We start from the raw sequence: 25,191 nt of genomic DNA on the forward strand, positions 1-25,191 counted from the left end.
CGTCCTGCGCTCGTCCTGTGGTCTACTTCTTGTGTTCCGTAAACCGCGCAGTTTTTTACCATTCTATGTCATACCAACTAGCCCCCCAGCGCACTTTACTCAGGTTAGGTGGAAATCTTATCACAGCAGCAAAACACCATAAGCGTCGGAGAACGTTCTAAACATGAATGAACGTTTATTAAAATAACCGCATGGCTGCGCTTTGATTGAAATTTTAAATTTATTGCTTTGATCTACTGCGCGTCAAACAGGCATCTGCTGCAACTACCGCAGCGTGTTGAAACTTATGCGCTAAATCTGTGACACGATAATTCATGATGACACGCCGGCCGATGAGCCGCGGTCCGCTGAACTAAAGCCCCGCTCATATTCCGAATTTGCAAAAAGTTCTGACTGTCACACAGAAGTGGTTCGCCAAATTAGACAATATGATGGAGGAGCTGCACGCAAATGCACTGCTTTCGATAAATCCTGCGCGCTAGGTTCTTTTTTTTTTTTTTTGCTATCGCACTTTCATTCCGACGCTCGCTCCGTCTTCGCCCTTCAATCCGCACATCACAGTGAAAGGTTAGTAGAATATGTGGAACACAACCTAGTGTTCTAGTGCACGACATTCGTTCTTTCAGAGTTATTAATATGTGGGGTTTTACGTGCCAAAACCGTGATATGATCAGGAGGCACGCCGTAGTGGAGGCCTCCGAAAATTTCGACCATCTGGTGTTCAAGACAGTCACTTGCTCGAGAAAGTGACTGCCTTGGTGCATGACAAATAACACGAAATTTCGCGTGACATTGAGTAAGTAATACACCACATATCTCACACGGCAAAGCAAGACGCCTGTCAAGAGTAAAACGCACGAGCACTTACCTCACAAAGCCGCGCCGATCTCGGCTCGAAGTTTGCTCGGCCGATTCTGTGGAGCCAGATTTTCCGGCGACCTTCATTTTCTTTTCCGCACGGAATGCAAAAAAACTTTCCCATGGGTGTCACGGTTATGGCAGCCAAACGCACAGCAACCCGGCATCGCGACAATACGAGCGAGACGCACACGTACGCTTCAAACTTCGTGCACTTCACATGGGGCGAACACACAGCAAATGGCACGTCGGAGCGTTCAACATGGCGCCGAGAGGCGCGCGCTACCACGTGACCGCAGTCGCCCTATCAGAGGCGTGGTGAGGAGGAAGCGGCGTAGATCAAGAGAAAGCTGTACCTTTCCGTAGGTATAGGGGCCTTAGGTAAGAGCGGTGACACTCGGAGTTGCCGCGGCATGAGACTTCTGGAGTTCTTCGCGGACAACCTGCCGGATGAGTTCTGTAAGGGACTCCCTGCCATCACACCCTGGCACAAGCGAGCACGCTGCGGACATGGCGGTCTGGCGCTCATACTGCGACAACCGCTGCCGAAGCATGCGCTCCATAATTGTTGCCTCACGGATGAACTCCGACACCGTTGTTGGAGGGTTGCGCACGAGGCCCGCGAAAAGCTGTTCCTTTACGCCTCGCATTAACAGGCGTACTTTCTTTTCCTCCGACATGAGGGGGTCAGCCCGTCGAAACAATCGCGACATGTCTTCTACAAACATGGCGACGCTCTCGTTCGGCATTTGAAACCGCGAAGAAAGTGCCTGCTCAGCTCTTTCTTTCCGTTCGGGGTTGCTGAAGGCCTCACGAAGCTGCCGGTGGAACTCCTGCCAACTGGTGAATGAAGCTTCGTGGTTCTCGTACCACACTCTTGCCGCGTCTACGAGGGAGATGTAAACATTCTTCAACTTACGGCGATTGTCCCAGTCATTGATGGCAGCGACCCGATCGAAATGGTCCAACCAGTCTTCCACATCCTCACTGGCATCGCCGTGGAATGGGTTGGGCGTGCGAGGCGTGTTGACGACACAGGGTACGGCAGCGAATGGGTCATGCTCGGTTTGGGTTGCGGTCGTGGCAGACATTTTCCTCGAGGAACTTGCCAGGGGACCATACTGTGGTGGTAGACCTTGAAGGCGGCGGCTGCTTCGATGGATATCAGCAGACCCTGGTGCACTGGCGTTGGTTGCTTCTGGTTCAGGACCAGCAGGCATAGGACGTCGCAGTACCCAGCACCTCCACCAGTCTGTCGCGAGAGGAAACGACACACAGGGAACTCGAAGCGACCAGCTGTTTACTTTCGGCCACAACAGCCACCAACTTCTTCGCTCTCTTCTTCTGCCACCACTAGCGCGTGGCAATATGTGTCGTGTGCAGATCGCGGGGAAAACAAAGAATACCAGCTCGTACATGCAAGGGCTAGGTTGCGTACTGACGGCCTGCGCTGCACACGCCGCCCACCGCGCATAAGTCGTGCGCGGGTGCGCACACGTGATCACTCCCGCAGTTGCTTGACAAGGCTGATAGGAAATGGTTGCGTCCGCGGGAATTTCAAATTCGCCCTTCACGACCGCGTTCGGCATGTATAGTGAGAGCTAAGCGTTCGCACGGAGCCCTCGTTTCCTGTTGGGAGTGGACTTTGCCTTCTGCCCTCCCAGTCAAGATTTCGAGATATCCGCTGTTCCTTCTGGAAAACGTTTCGAGATAAGAGGGGGCAAATACATAGCACCTATGGGAGGTTAATGCACGGCGAAAAAAAGTTTCGACTTCACCGAGATTTCGAGATGTGCGAGTTCGAGTTAACGAGGGTTTACTGTACATAAATCAAGAACAGTGTTTGGATCAAATGCGCTTCTTGCCACAGTACACCCACACTCGTGCTGAGGAATCACAACACGAGAGAGCGATCGCATTTCATTACGCGTGCTCAAGGTCATGATGCGTGCTGACGGCAGTTCCTTCCCTTGTGCCATCCCTCTCTGTAACTGATGTCATTTGATGATCACTTGGAAAATTGGTCCAGGACTGCTTTAGTGGTCGACTGTTCTGTATATGTTTTGTGTCATTGCAGGATGCTGCTTCTTTTTTGTTTTTTTTCCTCCAGTTTTGTTTTTTGATTTAAAATATAACTATGCATTTAACTGTACATGTAGGACTTTACGAAGAATTGATATTTCACGGAAAAGCCAAGGATAGTTTTTCCAAAATTAATATGTTGTGGGGAAGGGAGCGTTGTCCGGAGCATTGTTTTTTATCGCAGTGAAAAGAACAGCCGAGGAGCCCCAAAATGAAGTGGTCAAGAAGCCACGTCTCGAGGTGAGTGCAATTGTCACTTTCGAATTTCACTCAAGCCACACTGCCCAAGACTTTTTTGTGCTTGTACATTTGTAGGGTAAGAAAATGTAGATGGATACATTTACATAACACAGAAGTTGACCATTGAGGTAATGAATGCATTAGAGGGCACATGTTTTGTTTATATACCACTCAGCATTTAACATTTACCACTTAACTGCATAGTTTAGTTTATATAGTATGCTACTTTTCCTATCGAACTGTGGACATTCAAGCACCGAATATACTAAAATGGTAAGCCATTGCTTAGCTTAGTTTTCCTAGTGTTTGTGCTTTTCAGTTTCATCTTAATTATTCACAGTATTTGCTGTACTGCAGCTTTTGTCGTCACAGACTTGGAATTTCCAATGCCTCAACGTTACGCAAGTAGTGTTGTGCTTTTTGGCACAACCAAAAAGGGATGACAGAAAAGCGTCAGCCATAACCTAGGGGTGAGACAGCTGAGCATATTGCGCATTTTTGATGTGCTTCAGTTTTCCTGTGCCAAGCTGCTCCAAAGCATAAAAATTAAAAAAATTGCACCAAACTGCTCCAAAACAGCCTCAAAAGCAAGAATTTTGATGTCCACGTCAGCTTCTGTGGGGAAAGAAGGCTGAGTTGACAACATGATTTTCCAAGCAGTGCCAGGAATACCAAGAAAACAAGACGTTCGCAGAACTCACAGACGCGCCCAAGCGTGTTTCTTTTATGCACCTTTCTAATGAAGCCCCCCCTGGTGCCGCCATAATCTCCTTTGGACTGCTGTCAATATGTGTGACCCCGCTAAAATGTGCTGCTGTGCCCCGAACGTGCTGCTTCTACTCGCTAGGCTGTGTGTTCTGGTGCTTAGAGAAAACCACCGAGTGGTATGCGTAGCGGGGTTGACTCTCAGGTTCTTTGTTGAGTGTAGCGTGTTCCTCCGGTCGCTGCAGTTTTCGTGTCGACGCTGCTGCGTGTGGTCACCTATGCGCGCGTTTGCTGACGGTGAGCACCATGTGGCGCCAACGTGGCGTCAACTAGCTTCCTGCATGCTACGTGTCTCCGCGATGGCACATTGGTCCTCAAACTGGGTTCCGCGGGCGGCCAGAACAAATTCAACCCGCTCCCGTTTTACCCCCATTAGCAACTAATTTATTTATTTAGACAAGCAAATTCGCATTGCATTTTGCATTTAACGAAGTCATCATCCGCCATGAATTTTGCACGATTTGCGGACCCGTGGTGACAGAATGCGCGCAGCACTGGTAATTTATGGCGAGCTTTCAGACCAGTTCAAACGACATTAAAGGGACACTAAAGGCAAATTTTAAGTCGGCGTTGATTATTGAAATCAGCGGTCCAGAAACCTCGTAGTGCTACTTTTGTGCTAAGGAAGTGCTTATTTTGAAATAAAATCACGTTTTAGTGGTTCGCATCGCGTTAGCGCGCTTCAAATCACCCGCCTGAAAGCGGCCTTTCTGACGTCACTGTTGCCGTGCCCAACGTTGCCCACCTTTACTGCGCGGCGGCGTGCACTGGCGGCGTGCGCCGTTCGGGCATCCGGCAACATCACATGTATGCGGCATTTTGTCGAACTTTCTGTCAGAGCGACTTTCACAAGCATGCAAAACACACACGCTGCAGTACGTGATCCCGAAACTACCACTGAGACGCGACCGTGTGAGCGAATCCGGGCGCTGGGAGAAGCGCAGTTCGGCGAAAACGGAATCTTTGAACCACGCGCGCCATTCCCCATGGCAACGCCAAAGAGGTTGTTTTTTTCCATGTCTCAAACAGAAACGAACGAGCAGCATTTTATTACGTCTCTTGATGCACGGAAGGTTCTTTTTTTTTATTGCAGCTGGTATGATTACTAGTGATTGATTGTAGTCGGATGCTCTCACGTCATTGCGACCATTTCCAAAATGTCCCACTCGTGGCACTCATCCTGTGATAGATTCAGCTTAATTTCTCGTTAAGTAGGGCACTGCTGTTGATAATATTGCCGTTTTAGACGTCATACATTGAGCTTTCACTCTGACATAAATTATTATTGCCTTTAGCGTCCCTTTAACGGGCACCTCGGCACTTTATTCGTGGCTCATGGCGCGTTGGCGTTCATGTGGCACAGTTTTAGTACACGGTGAATTGCCACTACTTTATGTCGGTTTTTGTAATCAAAATGCGCAGCGAGCTCTTTGATACGCGTAAGAGGCGTCGCTTCGTGCCGCCTGTGGGATACACGCGCATTTAGGCTTAGCTTTACGACGGCCGTTTTGGTGTGAGCGTGGCATGCCTCCTTTTTTGTTTTGCAAAGCATAAAACAGGCCTCTGTGCGTCCGGCGCTTCGTTTGTGTGAATAGATTGCTTACGCTGCGCGGTGCCTGAAGCATGCAGTGTATGGTCGGCAGGCGCTTTACGCGACTCGCGGGGCGGCGTGGGGGGGGGGGGGGCATCGCAAGTCACTGTATTATCCGGAGTTCTACATCAACGGCGATGGCCTTCGGTAGTAAAGAAAAGAGAGGTGGTTGTGCGCGTCGAGAGGCGTTATCACCTCCCCGCTTTCGAAATTCTTCATGCTCATGAAAAAGTTAGGGGTACCGCGGCACTCTGGAAAAGCCGTTGTGGTTCCCCAAGGCCAGAAAGTTTGAGAATCCCTGCTCTAGCGGTTTTGCACAAGAAGGCGGCAGCAGACTGGTGCAAAGCGCGTTTGTGTCGTCTCCCAATAAAAGCATACAGTACGCTTACAACGGCGCTACTCTTGCAGCGTTTGATGAGATAGTCAGTGCTGAGAGGTTTCTTGGCACCTGCGCTGCACTCTTAAAGGTGGTCCCGCACGAGGTGTCAGCAAGCGGTGGTGCAGCGTGCTTTTGTTGTCTGCTAAAGGCGTGCAGTACACTTGACGCTATGCCAACAGCGCGGTCAAGCAGATAGTTGAAGGCGCTTATTGTGATGTTCTCCTGACAAACACTGACCTGTTGGAAGCTCTTGGGATGCTTGAAAAGCTAAATAATTAAGCAGACGAAGCAGACATAGAAAAAGCCAAAGCAGTAATCTGCTGAATCATATCACTAATCTTGAGCAAAGGCAATTATTGCTATGTAACTTCAATTCTTGTGCAATCACAATTTTTAAAATTTTTGATAAGTGTGATGCTTTCTTTTTTTTTTTTTTTTTCAAATGTTTGAAGTGAATCTAGTTTCCAGAACCTTTTTTTCAGACATTTCATATGTTTTTTTACACAGGCTAGATAGCCCGAGCTATGTATTGTAGTTCATGCCTGGTGATAATCTGTTAAAAAAAACTTTCTCCAAGGGCTGTTTCAGTGTTATGTGTATTCCAAGTAAATTAAAATATGTACTTGTCCCCGCAAATTGCTGCAAATTTGTTTTTTCAAGCTCCTAGGATGACCGATGAAATGCCGCTAACTGCTCCAAATCAAGGTTCTTCTACTCCAAAATCAAAATTTTGCTGCTCCAGAAACTGCTCCCAATTCAGTTTCAGCCGTCTCACTCCTGATAACCAAGACTATGTTGAATTGTACCAGTGCTAAAATGTATTAAATGTTGATCTGCTTACAAAGAACTTGAACAAAGCATAGTGATTTCTAGAAACATTGGAAAGCAGTACAAGGTATGGCATTGCAGATGTCTAGGAGTAAAAAAGAAGTTTAGGAAGTACGGTTTCACTAGCCCAGTGACAACCCAAACTTTCCACGCCACAGTTCACTGCTGGCTCTTCGTGCGCACCCATGAAATGCACCGCACAGATGTGTTCCTTTCAGAACGAAAGCTGCTCCCTTCACTGCGTCCGCGGGTAACAAACACCCACGTATGTGTGCGTATGGTACAGCCATTGTCCCGGCAGTGACGGCGTAGCTTAGTAGGTGATGTGCTTGACGCAACTTCTGATGCTGATGTGCCTGACACGAATGTAATCATCGGTGGTATACGTCTTTTATACAGCGGTGATCGAACCTGTTAGCGTTATCCCTGGCACTCACTCAAGCTCTCAAATCAACTTGACTAGTCGCGTCCTGCATGTACAGTAGACTCCTGTTAAACGAAAGCTGAAGGGACCAGGAAAATATGTTTCATCTAACAGGAGTTTCGTTTACTGAGAGATGAAAAGGGGTGCAGAATTTAAGCACAAAACCAATCGTGTTAGAGGCAGTTGTTCCATTTAAGCAGCAATTTCATTTAAGAGAGTTTCGTTTATTGAGAGTCTACTGTAATCTTAACAGTACAGTCTGAAACAATCCTTAACATTGCTGCGCAGCCTGCGCCGAGTGGTGCTAACAGTTTTTTGTGGCTGAAACCCTATCACATCAAAATAAAAAAATAAGGCAGTATTCTCATAAGGTCAAAATTATTCAGCAGCCCCTATATCTTTCTTAGCCCAAGTGTTAATGTGGGGGTGAACAACAGGAATCTGTCAACAAACTGTGGCTATAGCAAAGCTGATGTATTGAATATGTATTAGTCTGTGGCCTAAGTCACTGTTATGATATGATTGTGCAGAACGTCAGCACATTCACTTTAGTGGTTTCACCATGTTTCACCATTGTGTGTGCAGGAGACGCAAATGCAGCGTGCCAAGGAGCAGTTTTCAGCACGTTTGGATGCTCCCAAGGAAGCACCTGTGGTCACTGAGCAGATAAGGTACAGCTTTCATTCTAATCAGTTCCTACGTCATTGACTGATATTGACTGATTTGCTTATCCTCACAATACTGAAGCACTTGAAGGCGGGATAAGGGAGACAGTGAGAAGACATACAGTATTTGCTGGTGACTTAGGCCTGTATTCTGGAATGCTCCTCACCTCAGTGGGGGGCCTTAACTGCTTGAGGACGCCTTATCACCTATTCTGGAACGCTCCTTACTAACGTTCCCTCACTGAGGCCCTCCTTGGTGCTCCCTCAAGTTAAGGTAGCGCTAGGGCTACCTTCAGGCCTCCTTACTTTGCTACTTGCACTGAAAGGATGCTTCTCTGCAGTACTTTGTCAGCGACAGTGTGTCCGATTTCGTATTTTCTATCGATGCCTCGTACTTCTGCAGAAGCTCACTATACAGTCAAATGCCGATTTTTCGGACGCCCGATTTTCCGGACATGCTTGAAAATTCGGACGCTTTCGCGGCACCGTCACCAGCCCCATAGAAGTCAATGGATTAGAATGTCCGAAATTTCAGACGCTGAAGCTCTTCCGCATCCGATTTTTTGGACTTTCTGCCCAAATTGCAGGTCCGAAAGGCATTATTTGAAGCCCCACCTCAGCCGCGTCTATCATCTCATAGGTTCGAACCAGCGTTTTCGCGAGTCAGTCTGTTTGCAACAGTAGCACAGTCCGAAAGTCAGCTGTGCCGCAATGCCCAAGCGTTATGGAGTGAAGCAGACCAGAAATTCAAAGGGGCTGCTATCAAGGCGCTGTGCGGCGATGTCTTTACGGATAAGCAGCGGAAATGCGCGGAGGCGTGATGGCGGCAGCTGGCAAACGCGCCACTATGGCTTAATCGCCGACAACCCTTACGATAAGCATCTTCAGTTAACTGCTGGGTAGTGCATGTGGTCAAGCGCAGTTGCAGGCATACTGCACGCATTTAATAGGCGAGAACCCCAACGCGCCACGCCGCCATTCTTGCTGCCTCTTTGTGCAAGACCACTAAGTGCGCCGCACAGACGCGTTGCCTTCACGTACGAAACCAGCTCACCATTGCCGCGCCCGTGTGCGGTCGGGAACGAAGTGCGCATCACGAACCCTTTCATGATACATGCGCGCGCTTTTACCCAAGAGTAAAACATGTGATGCGCGGGGGTGTTATCGATTTGGACTTTATATGTAACATGACTGCGATGCCGACGGCAAAAACCTGTTCGGAATGTCCATATAATTGCTGTTGCAATAAAAGCCAAAGCAGTAATGTGCTAAATTATATCACTGATATTAAAAAGGCCTACTGCTATGTAACTGCAATTCTTGTGCAATCACATTCTTTTTGTTGTTGTTTTTTTTTTTCAAGTTTTTATGAGGTGAACCTAGTTTGCAGAACCTTTTTTTCAATTATTTCATGGTTTCTTAGTCGGGATAGATAGGTCGCATAGCATTTAAAGAGATAGTATAGTTCATACCTGGCGATACTTTCTCCAAAGGCTGCTTTAGTGTTACGTCTATCCTAGGCCAATGTAAATATGTACTTGTCCCCCCAAGTTGCTACAAATCTGTTTTTCAAGCTCCTGATATGACATAAAAAATTCTGCTAACTGCTCCAAATCAGGGTTCTTCTGCTCCAAAATCGAAATGTTGCTGCTCCAAAAACTGCTCCCAAATCAATTTCAGCCGTCTCACTCCTGCACGAGGAAATTGTATCATCGCCCTACTACCCCATGCTGGCTGATAAATTTCGAAATTACCCTAGAGGTAGGGTAATACGCTACAGTTGGCAACCCTGCCTCTCACGCTTAGGTGTGCGAGGTAGAATGTTGGCCATAGTCGAAAGCTATCTATTCAATTGCACATTTCAGGTTCGAGTAGGCAGTGTTTTGTCCCGACCGTTTGTTCAGGAAACTGGAGTACCATAGGATGGTGTCTTGAGTTGTGCCCTTTTTATTATAAAAATGAATTCCTTGCGTCTATGCATTCCCCTACCATGTTCTATTCCACGTATGTGGATGACGTACAAATAGGCTTTAAGTCTTGTAATCTTGCCATGTGTGAGTGGCAGGTTCAGCTTGGTCTGAACAAGGTGTCTAAATGGGCAGACAAAAGCGGATTCAGGCTGCATCCACAAAAAAGCACTTGCATGTTTCCTTGAAAGAGGGGCCTTCATCCTGATCCTGACATTGACCTGCATGGTCACTGTCTGTCTGTAAAGACTGAGCATAAATTCTTAGGCCTAATCCTAGACACGAAACTAACCTCCATACCACACATCAAGTATATGAAAAACAAGTGCTTAAAAACAATGAATATCCTGAAAGTGTTGTCACGGACTGCATGGGTAGTGACAGCAAGTGCCTGATGAATCTGTATAAAAGCCTTACTCGCACGCGCCTAGATTACGGGGCCATGGTTTATCACTCTTAGACACTAAGTGCCTTGAAGATGCTTGACCCTGTCCACCAATTAGGCATTCGTCTTTCTACGGGTGCTTTTCGCACCAGCCCCGCGGAAAGCATCCACGTTGAATCGAACGAGTGGTCACTCCACCTGCAGAGATCTTGCATGTCCTTTGTGTATTTCCTCAAGGTGAACGCAGACAAGGAACACCCCTCAGACTACAATTAACGATTTGTCCACTTCTGTACTCTCTTGCAATCGTCCTGCCGTTAGACAGCCCTACGCACTTCGTGTGAGGGGCCTAGCTGAGGAATTTGGTCTGTCACTCCATGAACACGGTCTAATGACTCCCGCTGCACATCTCCTGCTGTGGCAGTGGCAGCCTATAGATTGCGATGTTTCTCTAGTGGAAGTTAACAAGCAGGCGCCAGTTGCACATACCGTATATACTCGCATAATGATCGCACCTTTTTTTTCAAAAAAATTGACGCCAACTTCGGGGTGCGATCATTACGCGGGGTAAATTTTCCGTGAAACAATATTCTGAGCACCGAAAACGCAAAGAAGTCGCTAATCTGAATTCTTACGATAGCTATCATGAACATAACCAAAAATAAAAGTAGAGTAAGGCTTACCTTTGTAATAAAATGCACGCATTACGCAGGAGCTACATGCATGGAACACTGCCCTTTTATTTTTGAACTCTCTGACCCCCTAACGTTCATTCTGAGTCCGAAGCGTCACTGGCGTCAGTGTCGTCGCCGCACGATTCCCTGTCGGAATCGGCAGTGTCTTCACTGTCCCATAGACGGTCATCTTCTGTCCCGTCGAGCGCGTTGGAAATGCCAGTCTTCTTAAAGCTCTTGACGACCACCTCGTCAGAAATGGTACTCCACGCTTCGAGAATCCATGAGCAGAGGACTTCCACGGAGGGTCTCCTGATTTTGCCACTTGGCGTGAAATCGTGGTCGCCCGCCGCCATCCACTCTGCGTACAGCCTCCGGACGTTGTCCTTGAACGGTTTGTTCAGTGACACGTCCAGAGGCTGTAGCAGCGAAGTTAGACCCCCAGGGATCACTGCGATTTCCGTGCGCCGCTCCTTCAGCTCGGTACGGACACTGTCAACGAGATGGCCCCGAAAGCTGTCCAGCACAAGAAGTGAAGGAAGCAGAAGCGCTCCTGCTCTTCGCCCCCAAACCGTCTTGATCCAATCGACCATGAGGTCTGCCGTCATCCACCCTTTTGCTTGAGCGTGGATGTGGATGCCACGGGGAAAGTTTCCCTTCGGAATTGTTTTCCACTTCAGAATCACGTACGGCGGCAGCTTCCGCCCGTCTGCCGTCACTGCGAGCATCACGGTGCACCGCTGCTTCTCCGCACCACACGTTTTCACGAGCACACTTCGAGCACCTTTCTCGTTCACAGTAGTGCTTCGAGGCATGTCAAACGTCAACGGCGTTTGGTCGGCGTTGCCTATCTGTGACAGCAGGAAACCGTTCTTCTGGCGTATACTCGTGGCGAACCTGTGAAAATCGATCACTTTGTCTTCGTACGCGGATGGAAGTCGCTGGCACAACGACGTCCGCCGCCTCAGCGACAGTCCATTCCGCCGCATGAAGCGTGTCGTCCAGCCGGAACTGGCGCGGAAGTCCTTTGTGGCTATTCCCAGCCTCCGGGAAACTGTGCGCGCCTGCGTCCATACCATGTCTAACGACACGGCACAACCGTCTTTGCGCATGTCCCTCACGTATTCGAGGACTGCCTTTTCGATGTCAGGGAACTTGCCCGTTTTGGGTCCGCGGAAAGACCGACGCGTGCTGTTCGTAGCCATGAGCTTCTCGCGCTGTTTTTTCCAATATCGGATCCGGATTTCGTCGACGCCGAAATGTCTGCCGGCAGCGCGGTTTCCGTGCTCTAGCACGTAATCAAGCGCCTTCAGCTTGAACGCGGCAGTAAAGCTCGCATACCGCCCCATAGTGAAACGGTGCTTCAACAGACGATCACAAAGCACAGCCAAAAAAACGTGGTGTCGAGTGACGCCGTGACGAGCGACTGGGATGGCGGCGACCCTGGCGACACGGCTTTTTCAGGAATTATGGGAATGCGTCGGCAGCTTGTTGCTGCGGGATGACAACAGGTCGACCAACAGGCGGCCGCCGCTGTAACAGTGCGAGATAGCTAAACAAACATGGCGGCCCACAGAGCGAAGCGACCGCATTTTTTTTTCTTCTTTTCGTCAGTCACGGTGGTTGTGAGTACGTCACGCGCGTCAGAACAGTCTCTTCTGTCTAAATAAGGAATGCTTTCATTTAAATCAGTAAATTTACGGCATTAGCGTAGTGATGCCTGCTTTCAGATCACAGAAACAAAGATGGGCGCGTTCAGCTGCCACAGACATAAAACACATGGCGGGCATTCAGTGAAAACTGCGGCATTTGCCTGTACTGCAATCCTAAATGGCACGTTTCCGCCAACGGTGGGCAAAAATTACGAATATGTTTGGTGCGTGCAGTTCACTTGGCGAGTTTGGAAGAGTTATTAACGCAACATTCGACAGATGATAAACGCGATGATCATCGGCTAGACTTGGCACACGACATATTGATGCGGCAAGTTCGGGGTGCGATCATTACGCGGGGAAAAAGAAAAATCGAATTTAGACGACAAAATTTAGGGGTGCGATCATTACGCGAGTGCGATCATTACGCGAGTAAATACGGTATCTGTACACACTTCCTCGAATTACAACACAAGTACTCACACCCTGAATTCTTTACAGTCTCTTTGTCCTACGCAGGCTGTCAGTCCATCTTTTTCAGATGCCGGCACTCTGCACCCCAATACAAGCATCTTCACAGCAGAGACTTATGCGATACTTGCGGCCGTTAAACACATCAAAGAATTAAAACTAGAAAGTGCAGTGATATACACGGATTCTCTAAGCGTTGTGAAAGCTTTAAAAACTCTGAAGAAACACGGAAGTCGTGTCCTTGTCTCGCTATACTCATTTTTATGCACAATCTACACACTCAAACAACATGTCGTAGTGTGCTGGGTGCCAGAACACCGCGAGATCCAAGGAAACATGTTGGTGGACCAGCTAGTTGGATCCGTCCACGAAAACGCTGCCAATGCATCCATACCTGTTCCTGCACTAGACCCAGTGATGGGAAAGCTGCTACAATTGCTCCAAGCTGCTACATTTCATTAAAGCTGCTACATCTATGCTACAAATGAGCACCATTGCTCCAACCTGCTACATTTCGTGAAAGCTGCTACATCCATGCGACAAATGAGCAGAACTGCTCCAAAGCTGCTACGCATAGCCTCCGAGATTACCTGGCAATGCGCCGCTTTATCTCGGAGGCCACCGTCAAGGGGATTTGTTGGCTCTGTTTGTGAAAAATGCTGGTGAACTTCTTACAAGGTTCCTAAAACTTTCAGGGAACCGAACCCCTGCTTCACATTCTTTATGATGAAATGGTGATGCTGCTAAAAAAAATCTTGGGAAGGTTTTTAAGGACCGAAGTGTTTCAGGCAAAGTCAGGCAGTCAGCTTGCATTCATTGACGTTGAGTCCTCTCGGAACTGGAAACAACATGTAGAGGTAGGAGCAGACACCGAAGAAGCTATTAAGACCTGGACTGCTGCAGAGAAAGCTGCGTTCCGGCTAGGAGCAAGGTCGTTCTACATTACATGTTCGAAGTACTTGATGGCAAAACTTCCTCTTGAGAATCAGATGCTCCAACATGTCAGGTGCCTGCATCCGAGCAATCATAGTGCGGAATCTTCAAGAGACTCCTTCAGATATCTTGCAAAGTGTGCACCCCAGGTGGTTCAACCCGCTGAAGTTTCATCTCTTCTTGATGAATTGACGGTGCTAAACTTGAACCAGTTACATACAGGTTCTGACATGCCACTGGACAAATACTGGCATCAAGTTTTCATCATGAAAGATGGTCAGGGTGGGCCAAAATATCCGCTATTGTCCAAGCTAGTCAAGGCACTTCTATCACTTCCGCATGGCAATGGCGATGTTGAGCGTGGATTTAGTGAAAACTCAAGAGTCCTGCACGACAGGTCAGATCTTTCTCTCTCAAGCGTAAATGGCATACGTCACATAATGTCATATTCAAAGAGGTTTGACAGTGACCCATGCTCATTTCCAGTCAATTCCGATGTCATTAAGGCTGTCAAGGGGGCATCAAGACGGTATGCGGAGCGCCTTGCAGCTGAAGAGCGACCATCAAAGCGTATGCGTATAGATGCAGAGCAAAGTTCACCGAATGTGGAACTTACCAATGACCAAGCCAAAAAGGAAGTGGCTGAGGCAGAACGGATGATTAAAAATGCTGACTTGTTGATTCAGCGGGGCATGAAGTTGAAGAACTTCTCTGACATCGAGAGTGGGCGAGCAGTGCTTGCTCAAGCACGAAAAAAGATGGCCGAGTGTATGCCACACTTGCATGCGGAGAAAAAAGGGAAGAAAGCTTAGTGTGTTTCATGCAAGTGACATTCATGTATTGTGTACCCGCATCTTTGTGCCAACCAGTCTTCATATATTTGTGATCCTAGGCTTTGTTTAAAGCTTGCGTTAGTTGCGCCGTCATTGAACTCATGCACACACTGTATTTAATACTTCATTTTATTGTATAATAAAAGCATTAAAACGCCATCTGACCTGTTTTTTTTTTCGTTTTCGCAACCTGCTACAAAACTGAGGGCAGCTGCTACAAATCATCATTTTTCCTGCTACAAAACCTGATACAAAACACTTTTGGCCATTCCCATCACTGTAGACCTAAAACCTCTCCTTAAACAAAAGCTGAGGGCTTGTTGGTAGAGCACCATGGGATATGCACACACAAAATAAACTACACGTTATCAAACCACATCTGGGTAATTGGCCGCCAGTATCGAAGTCACGCCGCACAGAAGTAACACTTACCAGGTTAAGAACAGGACACACACACAGTACACACTCATACCTTTTGTCCGGTGGTGATTCGCCCATGTGCGAAAAATGTTGTCAACCACTTATCATCCTTCACGTTCTCATTCAGTGTAGTGAATCAGATCCTATTAGGAAAAAGCACTTTCCATTAGCTTACCAAGAACAAATTCCACTACATCCTCGGATGTTCACAGGCCAAAAACCGATTTTTAAATATGAGTCATAGTTCGCATTTTTAAAGGATATTCATAGCTTTCGCATATACCCAGGCAATCCGTAGTGTGACCTCTGAAAAAAGGCTGCTGCTGCTGCGGTATCTACAACAGGAAAAGCACATGTCTTGCGGCCATTTGACTCAAGGGCGTTGACGAGGCGTTCATGCTCATGCCATATACCCATAATTTTATTATTGCGACCACTCGCCATTCATCCTCACTACACACATTTCATGTCTCTCTCATGATTTTAATACTTATGTTTTAACTGCCTTTAGCGCGGGGAATTTTAAGGCCCTTATACAGCCACTTACCATAATCATCGTTCACATCTTTTTGTCCCATGACATGGCGCTCTTTGGCATCAAATGGCCCTTGAGCCATAAAACACCATACATCATCATCATGTTCAAGATTGTGGGACAAAATTGAACAGAGTTTGTAAAGACATACTTCTATCTACTGAGAAAAAAATATAACAAATTATGTGGTACAGTCGATCCCGGATATATATAACTCGGATATATCGAGTTATTGGCTATATCGAACAGTTAAGAAATCCCCTTGAATTTCCCATGCGAAAGTATGGGGCTGGTGCGCACATATATCGAACTTCCGCACAGCGAAACATCCGCTATATCGAACGCTGCGCCGCACCGAAGCCCAGAAAGTGCATTTTTCCTAACAAATATTGATCATTTTTCGGCCGCGTTCTAACAAGTTCCGATCCCTTGTCGCACGCAGGTGACGAAAAGGCAGTATTATACAATTGTGTTGATCTAGTTCGTTGCGCAGCGCTTGTCACTGCACCGGTACATTTGATGCGCGAACCGCAGGTTTTAACGCGCGGGCATAGTGTTTTTCAAAATGAGAATGCGAAGTGACTCGGCAGCCGCGTAGTAATGTTTGCATTCCCTTCCTTGTTTGTTCGCGCACGATGGCATGCGGGCTCGAAAAGCATGGCCTTCGAGATCCGCAATCTCGTGACGTATTTTTTCTGTTTTTGGTTTTAAAACGCACATCTCAGAGGCTACACATTTTTTTTTTGTATTTCTCGCCAAAGCAACGGCTGCCTTCTACAAAGCCAGAAGTGTCATAGCTATTGCCAACATGACGGTGGAGAAATGTTTCTTTGTGCAGGGTTGTAGCTGTTCTCTGGGGTTGTCGTTGTCTTTTGCGGCATGTGGACTTGTGTACTTCTCGCTTCGTTCTTAATAAATCGTCATTCGGAAGTCGAGCTAAACATTGTCCCGCTCGTAGCGATAAAAATGATGACCGGTGCCTGGAGTGACGTCAAGTAAAGCGCAGTCGTGCACCGTTTCCTTGTGGGCCTTGGTGCCAGGTGACGACTTTGGGTGCGTCATGACCGCTGACTACGGCGTATGGTGCATCAGTGAATTTTGCGACATATCGGACGGGAGCACAGCGAGCGACTCCATCGGTGCAGATAACGACGTAGCTGTTTCTGACTGCATCGATGCCGAGATCATAGCTGACGCTGCTGGTGCTGCGGAAATGGACCCGTGCGGTTTGAAGATGCCAATGCCGCCGCTGCCACCGCTAAACCCTTTACCGCGCTACAGAGCTTGCATCGACGTTCAGCGTCGATCACCGCTATTGTGGCCGAAAGTGCTGAATTTGCTTATTTGGAAAGCTTCAATGATATTGACGATAACTTGATGAATTCACGGCGCGCAACAAAGAAGACAAGTTTGCCGACTATTTTCATATGAAAAAAGTGCGGTAACTTGCAAAAAAAGAAGTTGTCACCGTGTTCTTGAGCAGATGTGAGCGAATCATCATGTTCGCGCTTTTTACGATTTCCGAAAACTGTGTCGAGGCCTGCAGTGCTTTAATTTAAGCCTTAAATACGCATATTTTGTATTTCGAATTCTTGATATATCGAACTAGTTCGCGGTCCCTTTCGAGCTTGATATATCCGGGATCGACTGTATACAAAATGTACTGCCATCTAATAAGCACCATCTCTGAAAAATTCAAACTTTTTCAGTGAAGAGGACTCTTACTGTAGGCACTACAATTGTGCATGTCATGCTGCAAAGCAGTCCCTCGATGTAAAGCAGAGTGTATGTCGTGTGTCTTGCAGTAAACTCTTGTTTTCTGCTTGGTTTTCTAGTCAAAACTTGCATTTCTTACTGTTTCTATAAGCTTCCATACCGGTAGGCTGGTGCTGAGACACGAACATAGACGGCCCGAAGCAGAAAGCGAAGCTGACCGATGTTCCGGGCTGGTTTGTATCATCGTTGCTCTCAGGGTCAAAGTCCGACGAAAAGGCGGCATCCTCAGACTTGCATCTGCTCGTTAAATTAATAAAATCAGCCACAAACACACCAGAATGCCATTATCTGCAATCTCTCAAAGTGCGCACCACATCTGGTGGCGGTTATTTTCACTTTCCACTTAGATGATCGTGCAACTTCGGAGTGCATTAAAAAATCAAGGCCACACGGGAAAAAAACGAACTATATAAAGAAGAAAGCTATTGTTCTTCACGATGGATGGCACAGTGTGTCCGTAAATGGTGCGGAATGTCTTGAAAGCGGCAATTGAAACCATCGATAGTAGGCTATCGGTAGCCTATGGGCACAGTAGGGAAAGAGCTAAAAGCAGTGCTTCTTAACATTGTGAAGAAACTCGCCAATGTTGATTTATACTAGCATGTGAAAATCAACAGTGAGAGTGGCTGCTTCTTCTTTAAAAACTATTCTAAATGTGTTTGGTGTTTAATTTGCTTTGATTCTGGCACTGTTTGGTTTGTATTTCACTTTGTCTTAAAAATTACTACACTCAAACCTTGATATAACTAACACAGATATTACGGATTATCAGGATCAGCTATAACGAAGTAAATGAAAAATAGTCCTGTCAGAGATACAGTGTTGTGAATGCATGTTTGTAACGAATTTTTGTATATAATGACGTTATTTTCATGTCAGATGTGACTTTGTTATAATGAGGTTATAGTGTATTTGCGCACGCCTAATGCACTGCTTGTAGTGACTGTAATGAATGGGGCAGAACCGGTTTCAAAGGGGTAGACAGATTATTTGGCCAGTTTCAAAGTGACATAACTTAGGGCATTGTTCGATGAAAAATTCGGGCATGAAAAATGGCTGTTATGCTGAGTGTTCTACATTTTTGGTGGTGCACTAGTTGTCATGGCAACATTCAGGCTCTCGCAGTATAAAGGCTCATGCATGTGCATTAGTATGGTCCTTTAAAAAGCAGGAGCTGAAGGGGTGTACTGAATGAGTCCACCGTATAGACTATCCATTTCAGCAGTGGCTGATTTGACACAACTTTAGAGCTGGCGGGCAGGTGCCAATAGTAACTGTTTCTGTCGAGCCCCATCCAATCGATGCATGCTGAAAGGGACTTCCAGGTTACCACTCTTGCTCAACACCAGTAATACCACATATCTGCTCTTATCAATAGCCGTGTAAAAGCATGCCACGGGACTGTACATGTATTGACGGCAGCTTAAAGGCTCACTGCCTTTCCCGGGTTCCACACGTTGCAGGTCTCTGTCTGAAGCCATGTCTGTGGAGAAGATTGCAGCCATCAAGGCTAAACGCTTGGCAAAGAAGCGGGCCACCATCAAAGGGGATGACGACCTTGGCCTTGCCGACATGCAGGGTATCCTCGAGTATGATGTAGACGTCACACGTGATATCCTGAGTCGTGAGCGCCAGTGGCGCACCCGGGCTACCGTGCTCCAGAGTGCTGCAAAGGTATGGCCTGTTGGGCAGGTCTTCTCAACCTTCTTCCCTACTTCAGGAACGTCACCAAAATTGGCTCTACATTACCACCCACTAGGCATGTGTGAATATTCGAATTAATATCACAGTATTCGAATTCCCTTTGACACGAATTTAAATTATTCACAGTATTCAAAATTAATGGATAGGCGTATAGACCACATGTAACCCCCCTGTAAAGGTGGTTTCACTAAAGCTTAGCAGTGCTAAGCCGTTAAAACACCTGTCCAGAGGAAATCTGCATTGCCACAAAGCCCCACTTCAAGGTTAAATGAACATATTACCCTCACATTAATTAATCATTTTTGAAGTTTAAGAGCTTGTTATATGGGCTTATATCCGCTAAGTATAGTAAATTTTAAATGTCACATATTTTACCGGTTATCACTTGCATCCTACTGAAATTCAAATCCTGATACTATTCATAGTCACATCCACTTCACTGCGAACAAAAAAAAAATGACATTCACATGTGCCTTGTTCCAATTCTTTAAAATATTGTGCAGGTTAGTTGGTGCATGACAAATATGCTCATTTTTCTTTATAATATGTGATATATAATATTTGAACTCTTCAATTCGAAATTATTTGACCAGATCACTACCGTATTTATTCGAATCTAGGCCGATAGTTTTTTCGGAATTTCTTTGTATCAAACTCCAGGGTCGGCTTAGATTCGAGGATTTTGAAAAATGCGCCATTTTTCATCGAGAAAAGTGTTGCAAAACTAGCGCCACCTAGACAGTATTGTAGCCGTTAGTAGCCGAGCCAACACCTGGCTTTAAAGGCCAACTCCGGCGATTTTTCGAGGTCGATGGATCTCCAAGAAATTCGCTGGGTACGTTCCTTTGCACGTTTCCGTCATTTATGCCAAATTACAGGCTTGAGACATGCGCAGATTGTTTGCAAATGAATTTTAAAGATTGTCTGCAAACGACCTCCTGGCTTCCCACAATTATTGGCAACATTGCGTCTGTGACGTCAGTATTGGGAAGGTGGCGGAAGGGACGCAGCCGATGGCACCGCTAACTTCGGCGCTTCGGCCGCTACAGCGAGCGTCTGCTGACAGACAGCGTTGATTTGGCCGGCGCTTCGCTGGTCGTCCCGGCTGTCACAGTTTTCATACTCCGCGCCGGCGTGACTGGCATGCCTTGCACGACTTCCGGTTCGTTCGTAACAATGTCTACGTCATACGTAGACAGTACACTCGGTTGGGTTTCGGTTTTGGTGTTGCGCTTTTTTGCTTATTTAAAATTATTCTCCAATTTGCCGAATATTTCTGCTATCGGGCCCGTAACAGGAGCGTCTCAGGAATATAAAAACACCATTACTTTGACATGGCCAAAAAATCGCCGGAGTTGGCCTTTAAGTACGCACGCGAGGCCGCCATTTTTATCTTTGTGGCGAGTGTTGAGGCGAGCCGTTCGTCAGTTCGAGTCTCGATTCGAGTGGGCTGTGTGTGGCGTAGCTCAATGGCGCCAAACGAGCGTAGTCATTATAGTGCGGCGTGTAAAAGGAAAGTTGTGCTAGCCGCGGATTCATCCCCCAACGTTCAAGCCGGGCGGGACTTTGGAGTGGACGAAAAGAATGTTCGTCGCTGGAAGGGCCAACGGGAGAAGCTCTTCGCGTGCGCCGCAACGAGGATGGCTTTTACCGGTCCACGGTAAAACAAGCCATTCAAGGATCGCCTGCGGGGATTATCCACGGACTGGTTAAGCACCGAGGACCACCAGCTGACGCCGACGGGCCGCATCAAGCGGGCATCACTGTCTCAGTTGGCAGGCTGGGTGGCTGCAGCGTGGGACGACATCCCAGGAACTTTGATCGTGTGCTCTTTCAAGAAGTGCGGCATATCAAATGCGCTTGATGGCACCGAGGATTGCGCACTGTTTGAGGACAGCGACAAAGAGATCAGCGACGACGACTCGGAATGAGCGCGGCATCTTGATGATGAACCAACTGCTCTGTTTCATCTTCATATTTTCAATAAATGTTTTCTCTTTGTGAATTTTACCCGGCCTACAATCGAGGTAAGTTTTTTTTTTTTTTTTCGGGCTTCGGACTTTAGGGGGTCGGCCTAGATTCGAGTAATTATGGTATTTGCTTCGAACCTAAAGTTTACTGTTCGCACATCCCTACCGCCTACATTCGGTGTGCCGTGGTTGTTGCAGCGAAAGGTGTAATGGGAATGTGAAGCTGCAAGCCATTACCTGCTTGTGATTCGAGAGTGTGCAGCTAGTAGCTCAAGGGGAGAGCAGCTCTTCTTGAGGTCTGCTGTAGTTCACCATTGTCATCAAGGGCACTATGTAATGTGGATGTTGCATTTTTCATACAACAGAAGTTCTGTAACACAGTTTAACCTCAACACAACAAACTTCACTATAATGAAATTCACTATACAGTTAAACCTGGATATAACGAAATTGACAAATTCCTGAAAAAATTCATCACAAACAGGTTTTCGTTATATGCAGTTTCAGCACAAAAATTCGGAAAAGAAGCGCACCAATTAAGCAAAAGGGGAGCTGAAGGCAGAGCTCACCCAAAACATTTATTTAGCGGCAAAAAACTGCGTTATTTTGCTCTGTTGCTTGTTCGTGAGGGATGGCAATACTGAACGTTCGTAGAACACCAGTACAATGCTGCTCCGTCATCGTCTAGCCGTCGCCCCCGCGATTAGCTCCAGCAACGCGACGGTGCATTGCCAGAACTAATTGTGGAGGCCACGGTCTCGCGAACCTGCGGCGCAGCGCAAGACAGCAAAGTGCATGATGAGTCGACCTCCGAAAATCCGTCGTTGTCACCGTGGTTGCGGACAGTTTCCAACACCGCCTAATCTGACATCTCCTTGGTAGTGACGACACACTTGTCCGCACTTAAAAAAACCCACGAAGCTGCAAGTCGTCAAGGGCTGCTCCATGTGCACGCAATGAAACTACGCACACACACACGGCGTTGAAAATGAAGAGTGAACTCATATGTGGCACGAACTCGGAAGTGTATCGACATGGAGCAAGGATTTTTTTTAGTGGTGTCACCTGGCGTCACGTTAACGAAGTGCAGTTCAGAGACTACTGCAACAACCGAAGAGTGGTGCCGCCAACACGAAAGTTGGTTTTTCTTTTTTTTTTTTTTAAGAAAGCCGGTGTGGTTAGCGTGGTGGCACCCATGAGCGGCTGGATGAGGTTTGAATTGAGGGGAGGAAGGGCACGCCTGTGGCGACAAGAACACCAACTCGAGGGGCCCAGGCCTGCCTGCCCACCTCGCACACACCCACTCGCCTCGCAGTCGCTGGGGCTTCGAGCACGACATGCGCAACGCCGCCACTTCGCGCTCCGTCGGCGGCGGGGCAACCGCAGAAGATGCATGTAGCTCCTGCTCATGCAAAAATGACAAAATTCGGGGCAATATCCCTAGGTTGTCGGTGGTGAAAATTCATTATATCAAAGGTGTCTCCCGCTGCCACTTTCTTACATAGAGGTCGCAAACACATGTGCTTCTATGGAGTAAAGGTGGGGAATAAAAAAACTTCGTAATAACGAGGGATTCGTTATATGGAGTCTCGTTATATGCAGGCTTAACTGTATAAAGAAGTATTTATCTTTTTGTAACTTTGTGTTCATAGAACATTATGTGTCTTTGACTTCAATATAACATGTTTCTCAACAATTTCAATTAATGAAATATCACTGCTCCTGCAAGGGTAGACCGAGGCAATAAATTCAAACATCTCTGGTGCCTATAGTTAAATACTAGTTGATACAGTAGAACCTTATTGATACGTTCCCGCTTAGTAGGATTTCGTGGCTCCTACGCTCACACTGATGAAAATTAAAAATAACGTATTACAGCTGTGTGTAATACGTTCCGGTTAATACGTTCCAGGAAAATACGATTAGCAGCAACGTTTAGCACTACGGAAAACTGCAGTCGTATGATACATTTTATACTCGGAAACTCATTCAGATGTGCAAAAAGGGCTCTCTCGTGTACTTGTGTGAAGGGCAAAGTGGCAGACAGCCGCCACGCGGTGACGGCGGCTTTTCCACAGTGCCTCCCCCCCCTCTGCGCTTTCTCTACTTCGCTCGATCGTCCCCTCTGCTCTTCTCCGAATTGCTTGATCATCCCCTCCGTGTCTTCTCCGAATTGCTCGATCGCCGCTCTCTTGTCAACCACACACCGACCCGAAGTCAGGCGGCGATGCTGCCCGTCAAAATCTTCAAAAGGCTTTAAAAAAAAAGTCTTTTCTGTAGCACTTAACACAATTTCGCTGAGCATTGCAAATCCTTCATCCATATCACGGTACATAGATGCACACTCGTTCAGACCCCATGGCTACAACAACAGCCGGGGAACTAACAATGTGGCCCAAAAAATGGAGGCTGTCGCTCCTCCAGTCTGCCACGGTTTGGTACAAGACCTACGGAAACGCACATGCCGCCGCTGCTGCTGGACCACACACCGTGACACATAGCCATAGCAACTCTGCCATTGTGCCCAGTGAATATGGCCGATAATTTCCCCCACACTTTTCTCCCGGAGCGCGTTCGTTTTCGGGTTGTTCCGCCCATCGCGTGGCGCAGTTCCAGTCGACGTTCGTTTTTCTCTGGCTGGACAATTCTGCCTACCAGCGAGCTGTCAGAAGCTGCCAGAAAGAATTTGTTCTGGAAGATATCTGGAAGGTTTCTGGTTATCAGATGCCAAAACGAGACGCGCGTTCGCCACCATCTTTGTGAAGACTCAACGGATCGCAATGCGGGCGCTTGGGGACTTCACCTTCGGTGCCATTACGCGGGGGTTATCTTTTTCGCACCATTTTGCCGGGCGTTCCACCGTGGGAGACGGTGCGATTACGAGTGGCGGCGAACATACCACCGCATGTCTCAAGTTAAGACAGAAAGCAAACTGATCAGTGCAAGTGTGCTACGTAGTATGCCATAGCCACGAGCCGCTGTTGCTTTCGGGGACGCCTAACACTTTTGCGAGATTTCGCATATCGTGTTGTACTGCGATTGTTACGTGCACTGCGCAGAGTTGAGCTTGTTAAGCCTTTAGCGGGATGGCAGTTTTCTTCACGGATGGGGCAAGTAACATGTGATCTTGCGAAATTACGTGATCTTATCTCAAATGCGTATGCTCGAGAATATCACTTCGGCAGACCGAGCCCCATATTTCCAAGCGGCAATGCAGAAAGAACCGACGCTCATCCGACGCAAAGTTTCGTCTGCTGACACGGCGGTAGCATTTCTTTACATTTACGCTGGTTGTCCCAGAGTTCGATTTTACAATATTCGGGTTGTCTCGGGATTTCAACACACGTAACCACGACGTTATTTCTGGTCAGGACCAGAACTAGCTGGCTGACCTCTGGCTGCCAGCGAGATGCCAGGAGTTCGAAAATCAGAGTCCCCCCAGGTTTTTTGCGAAATAAATGTTTTTTTGCCCTTGCACCTCAATATGGGCTTGTCAGCCTCAGTTTTTACTGGATTCGGATCGTACGTTTATTTTCCGAGTTTTTTTCGGAAACTTATCAATGAGGTTCTACTGTATACATGCTGTTTTTGTGAACACATTTTTTAAATTTTGCGCTGTGCGACAGAGAGCAGACACAGTGTAGCCACTTAAGCCCCGTAAGCATTTAATTAAAAAAGACTCGCCCAACTTGCCATTTTAAAAAAAGAATATTTTTTACTTAAAGGGGTCATGAAACGAAAATGAAACTTCCCGGTTGCAATTTTCCCTGATTTAATATGGATTAGACATACCAATTCCAAAATATTTCGGCACAATATCCATTCTGTAATTAATGACACCCATTTGAAATCACAGTTCTTTGGAGATCGCTAGCGACCATGCGCGACCGTCGGCCGCTAAAAGCACTAAAATGTGACGTCAGTGATACGTCATGTTAAGAGAAGTTACAAAGAGAGCGTTTGCTTTATTTTGCTCTGAAGTAATATAATTATAGGATACTAAAAAAAGAAAAAGCAGCAGAGCTATTTTGGCGCTCTG

The 25,191-nt window shown here is 47.1% G+C and overlaps 1 protein-coding gene across 1 annotated transcript in view; it reads left to right on the plus strand.

The window, feature by feature from the left end:
• LOC119390099 (parafibromin-like) overlaps window positions 1-25,191 on the plus strand; it is a gene marked incomplete at its 3' end in the record, with an annotated part of 120,758 nt that overhangs the window by 21,434 nt on the left and 74,133 nt on the right. The window contains 3 exon segments of the mRNA XM_037657648.2: window positions 3,125-3,180; window positions 7,753-7,838; window positions 18,942-19,152. Of these exon segments, the coding sequence (XP_037513576.1) occupies window positions 3,125-3,180; window positions 7,753-7,838; window positions 18,942-19,152 (353 nt within the window).

This window comes from Rhipicephalus sanguineus, chromosome 1, assembly GCF_013339695.2.
Source record: "Rhipicephalus sanguineus isolate Rsan-2018 chromosome 1, BIME_Rsan_1.4, whole genome shotgun sequence".
NCBI lineage: Eukaryota > Metazoa > Arthropoda > Arachnida > Ixodida > Ixodidae > Rhipicephalus > Rhipicephalus sanguineus.